We start from the raw sequence: 13,419 nt of genomic DNA, 5'->3' as shown, positions 1-13,419 counted from the left end.
TTCAGTCTTTACTCAGGAAAAGCACGTGTTGAAATCAGTGGGAATATTGCTTGAACTAAGAACTACTAAACCAAGGCCTACATTTCTTTGCTTCATTCCCTTCGTCTCAGCAAATTTACTTTAAACTAATAAAAGGTTGCTCATGTAATGACACTTTCACTCCTTAAGAAATGTACTTCCTGGTTAGAATAGCATCCTTTTTATTTCAGACAAGGTGGGGATGTAATATTTTTTATTGGACCAACTTCTGTTGCTGAAAGAGACAAGCTTTTGAGCTATACAGAGCTCTTCTCCAGGTCCGGGGAAAGTAATCAGAATGTCACAACTAAATACAAGCTGGAATCGGTGACTCATGGGAGGCACACAAAGGGGGTACCAGTTAAAGGGGAGGGCACACAACTCCTCCCCACCCCACTCCCAGCCTGGACCCTCTGCAATCTACCTGTCCCCTCCCCATCCTACATTACCTTGAGGGGAGGAGGGAGCTCTGTCCTCCCGCTGGGCTGGCTCTCCCAGCATATTTGGCTGTGGCCCCGGAGCCTCTCCCGAACGCTGCCCGATGCAGCTGCCTGGGAGAGTGCCTGGTTACAGCCCACCCAGGCTCAGCTTCTGGGGACAGCGGCTGAGCAAGCCAGAGTCTTCCCCGCCCTCCCCTGCATGCTCAGAGTTGGCTCCTGTCCCCAGAAGCTGAGCCGCAGCCAGGCACTCTCCCAGTCAGCTTCTGCACTGCACTGGGCATCGTCCCAGGTAGCATGGCTGGAAGAGGCTCTAGCCCTGCCTCTTCCCTTCCGGCTCTGGCCCCGCTCCTTCCTTTCCCCACCTGGGTTGGCTGCTGAAGGGGCACTGACCCTTTGTGCCATACCCATGAGTCTCCCCTTTTGCCGTCATAGGACAAAGGAGGGTTAGTGAGTTACAGATTGTTGTTTTGAGACACAAAACCAGTGTCTCTGTTGAGTCCATGATTTTAAGAGCTTAGCAAAGTTATGAATTTAAGCTCCTAGGGTTGTCTTTTAAAAGTGCTGTGCAGGTTTCCTTTGAGGATGAGGGCTGAGAGGTCAGATATGGAGTAATTATTTTGTGACTCTGTTCCATCTGGTGTTCAGCTGTGACTCTGGGAGTAACTTTCCAGATCTGAAGAAGAGATCTGTGTAGCTCAGAAGCTTGTCTCTTTTAACGAACTATTACCTCATCCATCTTATCTCTCTCATATCTGGGAACTAGCAAAGTTACACCCTACAAACAATAGCTTTCTGTTTTATTTTTAAATTGTCCTTTTTTTGAGTTTAGCATTTGGTATGTGCATTAATATTTTTTTCTGTGTGAACATTTTGTACTTTTTCTTAGTACAATAATATGTTGACCGAGAGAGAGAATTTTATTTCTGCTTTGGCAAGTAGGTCTCTGCCAGGCTATCCATTTACATGAAAATTTTCTCATGTAAAAATGAAAGCTGGGCAGACTGGTTCAATAATAATAATGCTACCTAGTTCTTGTATACTACCTTTTCATCAGGAAAATAATAACAAATCCCCATGTGCTCTTATGTAAATTAGATGGTAAATTGGTCTTCTCCAAACAAGCCCACATTTACTTCCCTACCCACTCCATATCTCAATATTATTTTACACAGACCAGACATTTTTGGACCCTGTCTATTAGAATCCACTTTTTAAACTCAGTACTGCTTTAGGGTTGTCTCTGTATGTTCAAGTGTTGTGCTTTCTGGTGCTTTAGAGGTCCACTGTGCAATGGAGACTACAGTTATTGGGAAGTCCCCAAGCAGCACAAGGTTTAAAGAAAAGAGCAGAGGCACTCGGCAAAGAACCTTCTGCTACTGGAAGAAAGGAAAGGTCCATCTCTACCATCCCCTGCTTCTTCAGCTACTACAGGCAGTTGGGAGAGCAAGTTAATCATCAAAGATATTGAGAGCCAATGTCTCTTTCATTTCTAGCAAAAACAGATTTTTGCTGATAATTCAGGAATGCGGTCATGTGAAATGTATCACTGTTACAGGTTATAAATCTTCACACATTTGTCCCGTAGAGAATTCACCATTTTTTTCAGCACAGCCTTGTCTTGATGTGTGAAAATTGATTTTGTTTTTCAAGAAAAACATCTTTGTTTTCTGTGCAGTGGGCTATCTCCAAAGCATCATGTGATGGGGGGAGGCTGAATGTACTAATATAAAACTCAGTGATGACCTGTGTTCCAGCTTTTTACATTTAGACCTTAGTCTTGCAAAGCCTTTCATCAACTGTTTATATAAACTTCTTTTTGTCTGTAAGCTAAACAATTTATTAGAGAAACACAGAAATAAATTTTGTTCCTCAGAAGAATTTGTTACAGATGGTGTAGTTTATAAACCAGAAACACAGAATGAAATCTTGCTCATGTTAATTAACTGGTTATTAAAATATTTTCTGAGAGATTACTTTTTATTTTATTTAAAGCAACAAACCAAATCCCAATCAACTATCCAGCATCAACGGGAAACCAGGTGCAGTGAATGGAGCTATGGGAGCATCTTATCAGACACAGACCTCATTAATGGGACGGGCTTGTGAAAGTTGCTATGGTCAGTAAGATTTTTTTTGTGCGAGTGTTAAGAGTGCAGATGTCATTTGAACGTTTTTGAGGCAGTTTTTGCCAGTGCAAATTTGCACCCTTGGATAAAACAAATATATTTGTTGAATCTGTTACCACATTCCAAGCAAAGTGTAGTTTGATTTCTTTTTGATAGTTAGAATTGAGAAATGCTGCATATTTAACTCTTAAATCAGAACCACTCCACTGTAATAAATTAACTTCAATATTTTTAGACCTATTTAAAAACTGTAATAGTTGTATGGTTAGGGAGCTGGAATCAGGGTAATGTGCTGGAGTTGGTACAGTGATGTTTTATCTTTGGAGATCTGTATTCAAATCCTGACTTTTGTCACAAGTGCAAATGCATTTTATGAGTTTAGGAAGGTCCCTAGTGGACTTTTCTACATAGCAAACCTCACCACAGGACTTGACGCAAATGAGAGAGAATATGATAAAATTTGACACAGATGATGATCTCAGCTCAAAAGAGGTCAAGGACTTAAAAAGACATGAGATATATCTTTAGAGTTGTGACTAAGCTTATATAAAAAGTGTCCTCGCTGTTGACCTCTCTGTCATGAACACCAAATGCAATTTTAACAATATTTCATACAGAAAGCAAAACTAAATATATGGTTGACTGTCTTCCAGTTGGGAGATTCCTCTGTGCAAAGCTCTTTGTTTAGGCCAGTTTTAGGTGTACTCAAAAGTAGACTTAATGGGGGCTGGGATCAGTTCCATAAACAGTAGTTTTGTATGATACATTAAAAAAACAAACCTTTTGACCTGTTCTGGGTTCAATGGCATTGTTTTCTTTTACTTCATTGAAAACATAGGAAATAAATTAGTCTTTTTCTAATGTTAAGGGATCCCAAGTTCAAAAGTGATAGGGAAATTGATGTATTTTTCTATATTTTTTTTAAATTGGTTTAAAAGACCTCTAAATCACCTTAAAATAAGTTCTGTTTTTCACTCTGATAAATTTGTAGTACTTCTTTTAATAATGCTCTTGAGGAATAGTAATAGCAGCTACTGTTTTTGAATTTATTATATGTAATGCAACATATAGCAATTCAGCTGTATTTTTTTCTCATCCTTAGCCACACAGTCTCATCAGTGGTATTCTTGGGGTCCCCCTAACATGCAGTGTAGATTGTGTGCATCTTGCTGGATTTATTGGAAGAAATATGGTGGCCTGAAAATGCCAACTCAGACAGAAGAAGAGAAACTATCTCCCTGTCAAACCACAGAGGTAGGATTATGTAGGCAGATGTTTCTGATATAAATGTGACACATTTCTCAGAAGTTACTGTGATTTAAAATGTGGTATGTAATGTTTCTTGAGCCTCTGCTGAGAAACTGAACATTTTATACTCTTTGTGGTATTGAGTTATTAATATTTATTTCAGATTTGACTGTGCTCAGTGCTTTACAAAGCATAGAGTGAGACATAGTGTTTTACTGGCCCATATGTTTTACAATCTAAAGGACCAGGGCACAGGGCCGGCGCTTCCATTGAGGCGAACTAGGCAATCGCCTAGGGCGCCAGGATTTTCGGGGGGCAGCATTTTGCGGCAAGGGGGGGAGAGAGGCGGCAGGCGGCTCCAGTGGAACCACCGCAGTCGTGTCTGCGGAGGGTCCGTTGGTCTGCGGCTCCGGTGGAGCTGCCGCAGGCGTGCCTGCGGACGGTCCGCTGGTCCCGCGCGGCTCTGGTGGACCTCCCGCAGGCACGGCTGCGGCAGCTCCACCGGAGCCGCGGACCAACGGACCTTCCGCAGAAATGGCTGCGGCAGCTCCACTGGAGCCGCGGGAGCGGCGCACGGGGCGGCGAAATGGCCGTGCGCCTAGGGCGCGAAAAACTCTAGCGCCAGTCCTGCCAGGGCAGCAAACATTTACTCCTTTATATAAAGTTAATCCCTTGCAAAATCCGTCCCACTGTACTCAGTGGACCCTGAGTGAAAGTCACATCTCAGCAGAGATCCAGCACAAGATTTATGCATTATGGAAGCCTAATTTTGAAGTCTTTAATAAGTGGTGCATAGGCCTTGAGCTGTCTTTCTGCAGAGGTGAATTTCACCCTTCAACTTTCCTTGTGACTGGGATCCTAAATAAAAAAATGTCCTTCGTGCATCTCTGGTGGGTGACCAGTGTCACCTTATCAATCAGATGGTGTTGGTATCTTTAAAATGCCAAAACTCAAATCTTTTTATATGGCATTACATATTCCTATGGTTAGTCCTCTGGACTTCTCCAAACTTTGGGTGAATTCTGCGTGGTTATTTCTGATGCATAAATACAGGGGAAATGACCTACAATATTTCTTCTTCAATTGTGTAGGAAAATGCTAATTTCTTCATTTCTCTTTCAATTTTGGTCATTTTACTAAAGAATCTTAGATGTCTCTTGTTATATTTCACCATTGGTAATGGGATTTTTGGTAGCTGTTTGAGACTGTTGTGGTTGTTTTTGTTGCATTTTAGTTGTGTGTATTTTATGATTTTTTACAGGATCCCCATATTAGAACTCATATGTCACGCCAGGCTACGCAGGGTACACCAGTCCGTAACACTGGTAGTCCAAAGTCTTCGGTGAAAACGCGCCAAGCTTTCTTCCTTCACACGACGTGTTTGACAAAACTTGCCCGTCAGGTCTGCAAAAATACGCTCCGGTTGCGGCAGGCAGCAAGACGTCCCTTTGTCCCTATTAACTGTGCTGCCATTAGGGCAGAATGTAAGATGTTTTTAAATTCCTAGCTTAATGTGCTGTGCTTCCAACCATTTTCTGTCTTTCATTTTATTTTCTTTTTCAATAAACATTTCTTGTCTACAACTCCTTTGTTTTATTTTTTCTCCCCATGATCTAAGTTTACATTTGTTCAGTGCATCACCAACAAATTTAGACAAAGGCTATCTGTTGAGGAAAGATTTCAAGCTAGTTTTATGAAAGAAATGGGAATTGAAAAGGGGGTATTGCAAATGGATTAAGAAAGAGCATCGTCATCTCATCCACCTATGCCACATACTGTCATAAACGTTTTTGCTACTATCAACAAATATCATGGGAAACTGGTGTTCATGTTCTGTAACACACAAGCCATATTTCCTACAAGGTACAGTGAAATATGAGTTTACTTTTAAAGCATTTATTTTTTGCTTTTCACGGCTAAAGATACAGGGCTAGATTCTGCTACCTGTACACAATTTGATTACAATGGGACTTTTAAAGGAGTAAAGTTCTGCTCATCGCATAAATAAGGATAGCAGAATCTGTGCCTTTTCTGTTCACTTAATATTTTTAAGATCATGATGGCCACACTTACTGTTTAACCAAAGTTTTACTTTTTTCATCCATTCTTAAATTTTAGTTTTACACATATTTCCATACTGTTTTGGGGCTTTTGCTGTGTTCTTTTAAAACAAAAAACATAAAGAACCTTGCTGCATTAGTAACTTAATGAAAGCATATTTAGCCAGAGTGAACTTAAATAGCTTTTTGGAGGTGAAAATATGAGAAATGGCTGAGAAATGTTACAAATGAAAAGGTAGTAAATTAATGGCTTCTGTATGCTCCTGTGTGTTTAGAACCCAGTCCAACATCCACTGAACTTATTGGATACTTCACTGGGCTTTTGATCATGTCTTAAATGTATAATTTAATGCAGATACCACATGACTAACTTTCTCAACGTCCATGGGACGGTATCTTCAAAGCTTGCATTTGGTGCATCAGTATGGAATGCATTGCCACATCATCTCACATAACATCAGATCTAGCAGAGAAAGAGTTAACAAGATTAGGTCAGCCATGCTGGGACATTGTTACTTACGTTATTATTGAAGATAAAATTTTTGAGAATTAGAACTGATTTTATAAGTATAGTTACTGGATTAAGGCAAAAGTAAGGAATAATTTTCCACTAGGGTTTTACATTGGGATGTTAATGTATTATTCTTCATGATAAAGAAATCATGGGTTTAAATCAATTCTTGGATTATTTTCACTTCCTCTCCATCGCCTACACTCCAACAGGATCCAACTGTGCAAACATCCATAACTTGATAATACTGCTCCTGGGAGTAAAGTTACTCACCTGGATAAGTGTTTGCATGATTCAGCCTAAGCAACAAATTCTGTTTGCTTTATTCATGCAAGTCTCATTGGGCCTGATTCTTCTTTTCCTTAAACTGGTGTAAATAAGGAGCCACTCCACTAAAGTCAATAGAATTAAAAACATTTTAAGAGGAGAATAATGCATCCATTGTGTAATTAAAGCAAGAAAGATTTAGCTCTGTGCTTCCATTATGGTAGGAGAGGCAGATGAAGGCTGAAATGTGTTTAAATTTGTTATCCTTAATACAGATTATAGCAAACATATGCCTAACATAGTGAATGCTAATGGGAAGGGGGTAGGTTTAGAAGATAAAATAAAAAAAAAAACAAGTTAAAATCACTTAGAAAAGATGGATGCCTGCAAGTCACCAGGGCCTGATGAAATGCATCCTAGAATACTCAAGGAGCTAGTAGAGGAGGTATGTGAGCCTCTAGCTATTATCTTTGGAAAATAATAGGAGATGGGAGAGATTCCAGAAGACTGAAAAAGGGAAAATATAGTGCCCATCTATAAAAAGGGAAATAAAAACAACCCAGGAAACTACAGACCAGTTAGTTTAACTTCTGTGCCAGGGAAGATAATGGAGCAAGTAATTAAGGAAATCATCTGCAAACACTTGGAAGGTGGTAAGGTGATAGGGAATAGCCAGCATGGATTTGTAAAGAACAAATCGTGTCAAACCAATCTGATAGCTTTCTTTGATAGGATAACGAGTCTTGTAGATAAGGGAGAAGCGGTGGATGTGGTATACCTAGACTTTAGTAAGGCATTTGATACAGTCTCACATTATTCTTATTGATAAACTAGGCAAATACAATTTAGATGGGGCTACTGAAAGGTGGATGCATAACTGGCTGGATAACCATACTCAGAGAGTAGTTATTAATGGTTTCCAATCCTACTGGAAAGGTATAACAAGTGGGGTTCTGCAGGGGTCTGTTTTGGGACTGGCTCTGTTCAATATCTTCATCAATGACTTAGATATTGGCATAGAAAGTATGCTTATTAAGTTTCCAGATGATACCAAACTGGGAGGGATTGCAGCTGCTTTGGAGGACAGGGTCATAATTCAAAATGATTTGGACAAATTGGTGAAATGGTCTGAGGTAAACAGGATGAAGTTTAACAAAGAAAAATGCAAAGTGCTCCACTTAGGAAGGAAAAATCAGTTTCACACATACAAAATGGGAAGAGAATGTCTAGGAAGGAGTACGGCAGAAAGGGATCTAGGGGTTATAGTGGACCACAAGCTAAATATGAGTCAACAGTGTGATGCTGTTGCAAAAAAAGCAAACGTGATTCTGGGTTGCATTAACAGGTGTGTTGTGAGCAGGACACGAGAAGTCATTCTTCCACTCTACTCTGCACTGGTTAGGCCTCAACTGGAGTATTGTGTCCAGTTCTGGGCACTGCATTTCAAGAAAGATGTGGAGAAATTGGAGAGGGTCCAGAGAAGAGCAACAAGAATGATTAAAGGTCTTGAGAACATGACCTATGAAGGAAGGCTGAAAGAATTGGGTTTGTTTAGTTTAGAAAAGAGAAGACTGAGAGGGGACATGATAAGCAGTTTTCAGGTATCTAAAAGGGTGTCGTAAGGAGGAGGGAGAAAACTTGTTCACCTTAGCCTCTAAGGATAGAACAAGAAGCAATGGGCTTAAACTGCAGCAAGGGCGGTTTAGGCTGGACATTAGGAAAAAGTTCCTAACTGTCAGGGTGGTTAAACACTGGAATAAATTGCCTAGGGAGGTTGTGGAATCTCCATCTCTGGAGATATTTAAGAGTAGGTTAGATAAATGTCTATCAGGGATGGTCTAGACAGTATTTGGTCTTGCCATGAGGGCAGGGAACTGGACTCGATGACCTCTCGAGGTCCCTTCCAGTCCTTGAATCTATGAAATCACTTGAAAGATTCAAGACCAGTAAATATCAACTCATTGATGAGAGGAAAAAATGTCTCTTTAAAATTGGTGTAAATTGGCACCAATTTCTAAAGAAAGCCTGGGGGCGGGGGAGGGGAATTAGAGGTAGAATTGAAATCACTTTTGATAGAGAACCTTGAACTTTTATCCCTCCTTATTCTGATTTTATCCCCTAGTTTGTAGATTAAAGAGGAACTGTAGAATTTCTTCTTGTTTGAAGAAACACAACAAAATGGTTCATCTGACTGTTAATCATCCTAGAAGGGACGTTACTTTTTTACACCATTCAAATTTTTAAAACAATGGAAATGAAAAGCAGAACTTTTGAAAAGGAAATAGTCATTCTTCCATCAGACTAACAGTGCCTTGAGTGCTTTCTCTTTGTTCTTTTGACTGAAAAAGTGTCATTACAAATTAAAATCGTGACTTGAAAGATCTTTTTTATAAACACTGACATTAGTTTTTGTTTTTACCTGAAGAAAAAATTGCATCTACATTCTGTCCATTGTATTCTGCCACCCCGACTGGCCCTGAAACAGATTAAAAATCCCCACAGAAACTGATTATTTTTGAAAAAGGATTTTAAAAAATCAAATAATTTGATATAGTGGGACTCAAAGAGTGTGTGTGCAATATTGTTTTTTATATTGTATTTCTCCAACAATATCTTCTGTGCATAAAAGAGCATCGTACTCCTCATCCACGGATTGCTTGTCCATGGAACTGTGTTGCGCATCATTAAATCTTATCTAATAACAAATAGGCACATAATTTTAAGTTGCTATAAAATCTGAGTTTCTTGCAGTTATTTGTTCTTCCTTCCAGTGACTTATATGTGTTTCTCTGTTATAGCGCACTTAATTGATTCTTATTTTACAATTTAACGGCCTCTGTTCCTGAGCCTTTGTTTAATCCTTTTTGAAAGAAACTATGTCATTCACTTGTATGTGGGGGCATAGATACATTGATTAGCAACAGTTAATGTCTGTGCTGACCACGAATGAGTCACCAGCTATAATATTGCATGACATCCTTGTGCGGTACTGCAGCTGTTGTGATCTTCTGAGGCACTCAAACTAATAGCCTACTAGCCAAAGTGGCAGGTTGCTGGTGGAAAGGCATGAAATGGCTGAGGGGTCCTGGGCTCTGGAATTTGCCTTCTCATCTTGGTTTGCCAAAGCTTGGATATAATGACCCTTCTGATGCTCTGCAAGACTCACCTGTTCATGACTTTATTTTTATTTGTATTGTTGTAGTGTATTGTAGTTTAGAAATTGCAACAGAGGACACACTTGCTAGGCACACTTGCTAGCTTATAGTCTAAACAGACAAGGGTGGAGGGCAAGCAAAGATGAAATGATTTGCCCAGGGTTATACAGCAAACCAGGTACAGAGGTAGATTGCTTGACTCCCAATTCCGTGAACTGTCCACTAAACTGTACTGTTCTCTTGGAGTTTCTTTTCAGGCAGGGTGGGAGTAGACTGTGTGTGAATGATGAGGTGAGCTTTTGCTGAGAGCTGTAAAAGCAGCCATATTTTGCTAAGGATAGCATATGTATAGGATCTTCACTCCTAAATCTTGGTTTATTGGGACAGGATAGGCAGAACTCCTCAATCTCTAGTGAGGATTTTTTTGCCCCTAAAGGCAGAAATAGTTGTCAGGTTCACAAGTCAAACTCTTCCCTTGTGGTCAAGAAGATTTTGTGTGTTAGTGTGTGAGATGTAGTGAATGTATTTTTAATTCTTTTGTTGAGTTTTGTCTTTGGAATTGTTTGGAATAGCCATAGAATTTAGATATGCATTCCTGTGAGAAATTAAACTAGAGAAAAACATGCATTGCACAAGGGTGATCCTTAAAGGCTTCTACCTATGAAGTGGGGAGGTTGACCAGCACCTTTCAGGATCAGGTTCTAAATCAGCAACTTTAAATATTAATATTCTGTCCCAGGGCCGCATTTGTCTTTTGGAGAGATTGTCCCCTCAACTCTGCTTTCTCTTCTGAGGCATTGCAGCAGCTCATGCCCCTGCAGGCTTCAGGGACTGAGGTAGGCCAAGAGAAGCCAGAGGAGAGGCCTTTATCTCCTTCCCCCCACACACACCATCGCGCTTCTCACTGCGGAGCGTGGCCAGCTCTGTGAGCAGAGGCACTTCACCCTCACAGCCAAGAGTGGACTGGTTGCCTCCTTCCCTTCTCCTGAGTAGGAAAGAAGCCAGGCAGGATTGTAAAGATTGGCTCCAGGAGGCTATCACCACCAGGTGCTATGACAATTCATTGTACCCTGATGTCCAGATTCTTGTTCCCAGCTTCCGCTACAGGTAGCCATGCTTTCCCCTCCACCTCCACCTCCTGTTCCCAAGAGCTGATGAGAGGGACAGCAGCCCAGATTTGGAAGAACAAACAGGCAGTAAAAGGCCTTGTGACTCACCATTTTTTCTTTCTATCCCTCCTGGCTACGGTTTTATAAAGCCAGAAGGTGTCTCAGTATGCATCAATCCAAATTCATCCTGATATCACTGCCACAGGTAAATGTAGCTAGCCATTTGAGGGTGAGAACTCAACATTACTACCTGGGAGAGATTTTTACTTCAAAGAATGGCCTCCTTGCTATCTAGGCCCTTCATAGACGGTCACAAGCAGGCAGGCATCACCTCAATCCCTCCTTTTGATGTCAGAGCTCTCAGGTGGCATCAGGCCAACAAGAAAAAATAAATTAACAGGTGTCAAGCTGTCACCCAAAGTGCTTCTGCATGCTTCCATAAGCAGTGCTAATGTGGGTAGACACTATTGCAAGTATAGCCCCTCTCTGTTTAAAATCCCCTCATGTAAGATCGTCTCCCTAAAAAGGACAGTGAGATGCAAATATGTGAGGGTTTGGGCCTTGAGATCAGATGCTCAAGCAAATGAGTTCTCTTAGTGCTACCTGGGAAATTTTATGGCAAGTTGAAGCTATTCAGAGTCATTGGAAAAGTTGATTTACAATCCTGGTTCCTGCCAGATGCTATAGAAAGAAATATAGGTCATGTGACATAGATTTTGATGACAGATGGTTCCATTAGATATGGCCAGTTGAAGCAGTACAACAGGAGAAAACACCTCTTAGCAAGTGGTAGCTAGAACAAGTGGAAGGTGTTGAAGTGAGGTATGTAGGTAAGGCGAGGTCTCATCTGCCCTTATTTTCCTCAGAGCTATCTGCATAACTCCCAACCAGCCTTCTCTGGAGTTAGGCCCCCCAGGATATTTTCATTTGGGAGCAAATGGCTATCTATAACTTAGTCAAAATGAGGTCACTGGACATTGTCCAGAGGGGGTACCCTATGTAGCTGTGAATGAATCACAGGAACAGCTTTGGCTCATTCCCAGTTTCAAGCAACCCATGGAAATGCCAGGGTATGAATGAAATCATCCATAACCTACTTCAGAGCGAAGCAATGCAACCTGTTTCCCATCCCATTTCTAGCCTCAGAGTATCAGGAACAAACAAAACAGGGGTCTGTCTGAAACATCTGAATAAGTTCCTAAAGGAGGCTTATCAGCACATTTCCATTTTACCATCTCACGGACATCTAAGTTTTGCATATGAATAGAAGCTTCTTCCCACCCCGATATCAGTCATTACTGTTTGATCTGAAAATGCCTCCCGGATCTCCTCCAGAGTCATGGCAATATTAATATTGGCTTTATGAAAGAAGGAAATTCGTTTCTATCTCTTGCCAGGCAATTTTTCTGATCAGTGGTCTGGACAGAGAGAAAGCTTCAAAAAACATACAGAGTTGTACGGTTTCTGTAGTATCTTCGATTCATGATGCATATAGACATTGGTTCCAGGGAAGTCAGATATAGGCCTGGGTTGGGACTGAATGTTGTCGGTTACAAGTTCTCCATCTCAGAAGAATGTTAACATAAAGATGAAGACCCCCATAAAGGAAAATAAGCGGTGTCACAGAAACAAAAATCCAGGTCTTACTGGATTAATGATTGCATTAATGAACCAGGCAGAGTAATCCTTATGTCAGATGCCAGCTGGGAATAAAAGAATGGGTTCATTCAGGTCCCAGTTCAAGTCAGGAAATGGGTACCAGGAAAGGCCAGGAAAGAGTGCAGCATCCATCAGGTAGAACATGATGATTTACTGAGGTCTTGGAGCATTGTTCCTGCCAGGAATAATAGAATAGTGCTGGTCATGACAATCAACTTGTCTGATGGGGTTTTCATAAATAAACTAGGGAGAACACAATCAGTTCCACCCCAGTGTAAGATGGAGGATGTATAATATATTTCATTCTTCTTCGAGTGCTTGCTCATGTCCATTCCATGCGAGGTGTGTGCGCGTGCCGCATGCAGATTTCTCCCTTCGTTGTATCCATTGGGCTGGTTCTAGTGCCCTCTGGAGCCCATGGGCCACACACTGTCTCAGTTCCTTCTGACCGCCCATGATGGTTGCTGGAATGATCCTTCTTGCTTCAGCAAGGCTTCTTCCCAGTGGTCTTCAGACTTTTTCTTCATTCATATTTATCACAGTGTAGTGTACATAGTTTCAAGTAGTTTTAGGGCTTGGCTACACTTGAAGGTGTGCAGCGCTGGGAGTTACAGCTGTCTTCGTACAGCTGTGTAAGGAAAGCGCTGGAGTGTGGCCACACTGACAGCTACCAGCGCTGCAGTGTGGCCACATTTGCAGCATTTGCAGCGCTGTTGGGAGTGGTGTATTATGTGCAGCTATCCCAGCGTTCAAGTGGCTGCAACGTGCTTTTCAAAACAGGGGTGGGGTGGAGTGTGACAGGGAGCGTAGGGGAGAGAGAGAGAGT

At 41.2% G+C, this 13,419-nt stretch overlaps 1 protein-coding gene across 1 annotated transcript in view; it reads left to right on the top strand.

Moving 5' to 3' along the window:
- The window catches only part of MTA3 (metastasis associated 1 family member 3), a 213,261-nt gene that overhangs the window by 169,328 nt on the left and 30,514 nt on the right, over positions 1-13,419 (top strand). Inside the window, exons 12-14 of the mRNA XM_050951856.1 lie at positions 2,451-2,575; positions 3,687-3,838; positions 5,094-5,316. Of these exons, the coding sequence (XP_050807813.1) occupies positions 2,451-2,575; positions 3,687-3,838; positions 5,094-5,316 (500 nt within the window). The remainder of the gene's footprint in view (positions 1-2,450; positions 2,576-3,686; positions 3,839-5,093; positions 5,317-13,419) is intronic.

Source organism: Gopherus flavomarginatus, chromosome 4, assembly GCF_025201925.1.
Source record: "Gopherus flavomarginatus isolate rGopFla2 chromosome 4, rGopFla2.mat.asm, whole genome shotgun sequence".
NCBI classification, from domain to species: Eukaryota; Metazoa; Chordata; order Testudines; family Testudinidae; genus Gopherus; species Gopherus flavomarginatus.
Note: the sequence above shows the minus strand (reverse complement) of the source record. Positions and strands in the feature narration are given on the sequence as shown.